Source organism: Bidens hawaiensis, unplaced genomic scaffold (assembly GCF_021521415.1).
Source record: "Bidens hawaiensis isolate Kalapana, Puna unplaced genomic scaffold, B.hawaiensis_p1.1 tig00035834_1, whole genome shotgun sequence".
Classification (NCBI taxonomy): Eukaryota; Viridiplantae; Streptophyta; class Magnoliopsida; order Asterales; family Asteraceae; genus Bidens; species Bidens hawaiensis.
Window position 1 is genome coordinate 182,885 of NW_027496215.1, and position 4,859 is coordinate 187,743.

The 4,859-nt window shown below is 37.0% G+C and overlaps 1 protein-coding gene across 1 annotated transcript; it reads left to right on the top strand.

Moving 5' to 3' along the window:
• The first annotated feature begins 642 nt into the window (after positions 1 to 642).
• Positions 643 to 4,101, top strand: LOC143587668 (putative glycerol-3-phosphate acyltransferase 8). Its single transcript, XM_077068897.1, has 3 exons — positions 643 to 1,047; positions 1,306 to 1,570; positions 3,129 to 4,101. The coding sequence occupies exons 1-3, from the start codon at positions 683 to 685 to the stop codon at positions 4,002 to 4,004; spliced, it is 1,506 nt and encodes a 501-aa protein (XP_076925012.1). The 5' UTR covers positions 643 to 682; the 3' UTR covers positions 4,005 to 4,101.
• The last annotated feature ends 758 nt before the right edge of the window (positions 4,102 to 4,859 follow it).

The following is a 4,859-nucleotide window of genomic DNA, read 5'->3' on the forward strand; positions in this document are numbered from 1 at the left end:
CTTAAAAACCACGAGATATTCAGGACTGGTTCAACAATTCTAAAAATCTAAATTGAAATAAGATTTTATGACCCTTTAATAACAATTGTGAATAAAAACAGAAAAAGTGAATAAAAGATAAAAAAAAAAAAACAAAGCACTTACATATCTTTATTTTGTGGTCTCAAACTCATGAGTTGCAATTTAGTAACACACAGGTTACATCAAACCAATACATATCTTTGGTTTTTATCTACCCATTAAAATATATAATGTTGTTTTTTTATTTGGAAGGCTTAATAATTATGTGTGTGTCTAAATCCCTTACTTGGTGTCGCTAACCCACAGACCAGCCCTGAGAAAATACTGCATCCAAATAAGTGTTTGTAATCGGTTTCTTTTCTCTTTTTACATTTTATCATATATTATTATATCTGCCCGTGTAATACATGAGATTTTAACTAATTATAATATAATTTGTAAAATTAAAATATCACTTGTAATTTAATTTAATCTAGTAAAGACAACCGTTTAAAGAACACAAGTCAACTTTCTTACCAATGCATTAAATCCTCCCAACTACGTAAAGGGCATTTCCGTCCACGAAACCCCAATCTGAAGGGCAATTTCGTCATTTCACCATCATTCCACCACATTTAAAACCCTCACTCCCTCTCCTTCCAACTCCCATCAGAGAGAGAAAATGTCGCCGGAATCCACCACTAAACCCTTCCCGCCGATCACCAAATGCCAATTCTCCACCGTCCGCCACCGCTCCATCGCCGCGGACCTCGACGGCACACTCCTCAACCAAACCTCCGCCTTCCCGTACTACATGCTCGTTGCCATTGAGGCCGGGAGCCTCCTCCGCGGCCTCGTGTTGCTCCTATCGTTTCCAATCGTCGTCATCGCGTATATTTTTGTCTCGGAAGCTTTAGCGATTCAAATGCTTATTTTTATCTCCTTCGCCGGACTCAAGGTCCGCGATATTGAGCTCGCCTCACGCGCGGTGTTGCCACGGTTTTACGCTGCGGATGTGAGGTCCGACAGTTTTGAGGTGTTTGACAGGTCAGTTTATTTTTAAAGCTCGAGTTCAGCTCATAAGTTAAAGTGATACTTAGTTTTAATATTTTTTTATTTTATATTTTACACCTTAATATGTTATATTTATTTATTTTATCATAATTTCGTGCATAATAATTATTGCTGCTACAAAAATATATATTTAATATTTTAAATAAAAATAATAGCCTGACAAGTGAAACTCGGTCTCGGGTTCATTTATAAATTAAATAAACTTACTTTTAAGCTTGAGTTGTTTAACAGGTGTCAACGTAAGGTTATTGTGACCGCGAATCCAACGGTGATGGTGGAGGCGTTTGTGAAGGACTATTTGGGCGCGGATAAGGTGATTGGGACGGAGATTGAGGTGAACCCGAAGACGAAGAAGGCGACCGGGTTCGTGAAGGAGTCTGGTGTGTTGGTCGGAAAGTGGAAGAAGTTGGCGGTTTTGAAGGAGTTTGGTGAAGAGTCTCCAGATATCGGGATCGGTGATCGGAAATCAGATCACGATTTCATGTCTGTTTGCAAGGTTAGTTTTTAACTGGTCACGTCAGGACGGAGATATAGGGGCGTGTATGGTTTGGGTCGTTTTGAAGCTAAAGTCAAACCAAAAATCAAATCACGGTTTTTAGTTTTTGAAAACTGTTGTGTCTTGATTTCTTGATTTTGTTATTCGAGCTTGAAAATTTTGTCCCAAAACAATGCATTTTAGTCTAAATCATTTTATTAATTAGTATCTAATTAATTATGCCTTTCAACGAAAAAGTATTTAACTTATTATTATAAATTTAGGCTAAAATGTATTGAGTTACACGTTTATTAAGTATTATAAATCATTTAGAATAGAAAAAACGAAAACCTATGAATTTGGTTTTGTTTAATTTTTGGTTTTTAATTACATCCAAAATCAAAACCAAACCATAAATTCAGAACTTACAAAAAGATAAAACCAAATGTTTGTTTTTTTTTCTTTTTCCGGTTTTTGTGCTCGCCCCCATCAAAGATCAAATACAATTAATGTTTTGGTATTTATATGCAAAACTGATTTTGTGAATAATTAAACAATTGATGAAATTTAGCTTTCCACTTGTAAAATTTAGGAATTTTAGCCAAATGTTAACGTGAGAGAATTAGGCACTAAAACTAGTAGTAGTAGTCACTTGATAAGTGGGTCAGTGGCTACATTAAATTTCAAATTAATTTGGTATGAAAGAGTTTTGTACTTCAACATTCATATATAATTTATTCATATATAATTGTAAAACCGTGTTTCATACGAGTGAAGTGTTCATTACTTGCTGGATTTACAGACTTTCCTACCTTTTATAACATTATATGGTTAAAATTACTCGTTTGTTTTTCTGTCATTCCTATTGTAGTGAGCATCTTTACTACGTAAGTTGTCCGGATAGAATTTCGATGAATCATGATTAACTGTATTAAAATTTCATTACTTTAAAGAAGTCACATCGTAGTAAATATAAATATTTTTCAATGTTGCAAACAAATTCGCAAGACACGAAACTGTATGGTAATATATATACCCAATTGTTCATTACTCTATTATGTTTTATTATATCACAAGCTTTATATTTTATTGTCTGGTTATTTTTGTTTTCTCTGTCATACATTACTTTATACTAAAATAATATTAATAAATATTAAGTTAAACTTCATAGCTAAATCTCTTGGAATGTAAAAGAAGTTTTTAGAAAGTCAACCTTTTGGAGGATAGGATTTATCAGTTATCTGAAAATCTGTATTTTCGGTGCATATTTATTTGTGTTATTCCAACCAAACACATTAATTTGTTTAGTCCTGTGGTTGGTGAACAAAATTTAATGGACCCACTTCCATGTTACATCTTTATGCAGAAACCAAGTGGTACTCCCCTTAATTTAAGGCCTGCCTTTTATAGATGTTTTTGTGAGGTTGGTCGAAAGTAGTTGGCCCCAAATTTAAGGCACATAGAGTTACAATTTTAAATTTTTTATTTTATTTTACATATTTTTTAACGACAACCTAATCTACTTCTAATAATACTACAATCACTGATGGTAATAATATTTTTTAAAATTTTTGTATAGGAGGGATACATGGTGCACAAGGACAAGTCCGCCACGATACTATCACCCGACCGCCTAAAAACCCGCCTGATCTTCCATGACGGCCGTCTAGTCCAACGCCCAACACCGCTAAACGCTCTCATCACGTACACGTGGCTTCCATTCGGATTCATTCTTTCACTTATCCGTGTGTACTTCAATCTCCCATTACCCGAACGCATTGTCAGACACACGTACGGGATGCTAGGGATCAAGCTCGTGATCCGTGGCAACCCGCCTCCGCCACCCTCACCCGGGACCCCAGGAAACCTATACGTGTGCAACCACCGAACCGCACTAGACCCGATCATTACAGCCATTGCACTTGGTCGAAAACCGTATTGTGTGACATATAGCGTAAGCAAACTATCAAGGTTCCTATCACCAATCCCCGCCATTGCCCTAACTCGTGATCGTGAAGCCGATGCTGCCCGGATCAAAGAACTACTTCAAAAGGGTGATCTAGTGGTCTGCCCCGAAGGGACCACGTGCCGTGAACCGTTCTTGTTACGGTTTAGTGCATTGTTTGCCGAGCTAAGCGATAGGATTGTCCCGGTTGCTATGAACCTTAAACAGAATATGTTTCATGGGACCACGGTTCGGGGGGTTAAGTTTTGGGACCCTTATTTTTATTTTATGAACCCGAGACCGACTTATGAAGTGACGTTTTTGGAGCGGTTGCCGGAGGAGATGACGGTGAAGGGAGGCGGGCGGTCGGCTATTGAGGTGGCTAACCATGTTCAGAAGGTTTTGGGGGCAGTGTTGGGGTTTGAGTGCACCAATTTGACAAGGAAAGACAAGTATCAGTTGCTTGGAGGGAATGATGGCAAGGTTGAGTCAATGTATGGCAAGAAGTGAAGTTAAAATGGTCTTCTATTTCATTTGTTGCTAGTGATATTGTCAAATGTTTATTTGTGTTGAATTACTAGTATTTTACATGTAATTTCAGGGGAATATTCAAGTAATGATGAAAAATAATATGGATTATTGGTGGGAATCTTAATGAGTGGATTGAAGTAAACACAAATTGTATTAAAGTGCATTTGGGTCACTTCATATCACTAATTAGCGGGTCAATTTGGATCTCCTTAAACTTATTAACAGGTCATTAAAAAAGGGTTCAAACACCACCGGTGGCAATTGTATGTAGGGTTGTTAATCGGGTCAATGCGTTTAGGTTTCGAGTTAGCATAATCGGTGTCTAATTTCTTTAACTTATCCGCAACCGAACCCTATTAAGATTCGGGCTTGTCGGTTTCCGGCTTCTCATGATTGGGTTAGTCGGGTTAACCTGAACAACCCTAATTATAATATAGGTTTGTCGGGTTATTCAGGGTTTTTATCATACGTAACCCGACCCAATTAGCTTATTCAGGGTTGGGTAGGGCAAGCGGGTTCAGACATTTGAATACCCCCAATTGTATGTGTCCACCACTTATTCATTATCGCCACCAATAACTTTATCCACGCCGATCTCTAAGTTCGCCGCCACTCCATCACCGGTGTAACAACTTGGTTTTCCACGTATTAATTTACACCTGCTACCCGACCCGTTTTAGGTTCGGGAAAATTTCTCACTAAAAAAAAATAATCGCATTTATCGAGAAATTTTTATACGATTTATATTTGTTTATTATATTTATTTAATATATATTTAACTTTGGAAAGTGTACATTTTTAGCCCAAAACTAAACTTAAATCCTCTATTGTTCC

Excerpts from the sequence above, each read along its gene's own strand:
- LOC143587668 (XM_077068897.1), top strand. The coding sequence starts at position 683 with ATGTCGCCGGAATCCACCACTAAACCCTTCCCGCCGATCACCAAATGC. Across the intron at positions 1,048-1,305 it reads AGTTTTGAGGTGTTTGACAG|GTGTCAACGTAAGGTTATTG; the intron begins GTCAGTTTATTT and ends GTTGTTTAACAG. Across the intron at positions 1,571-3,128 it reads ATTTCATGTCTGTTTGCAAG|GAGGGATACATGGTGCACAA; the intron begins GTTAGTTTTTAA and ends ATTTTTGTATAG.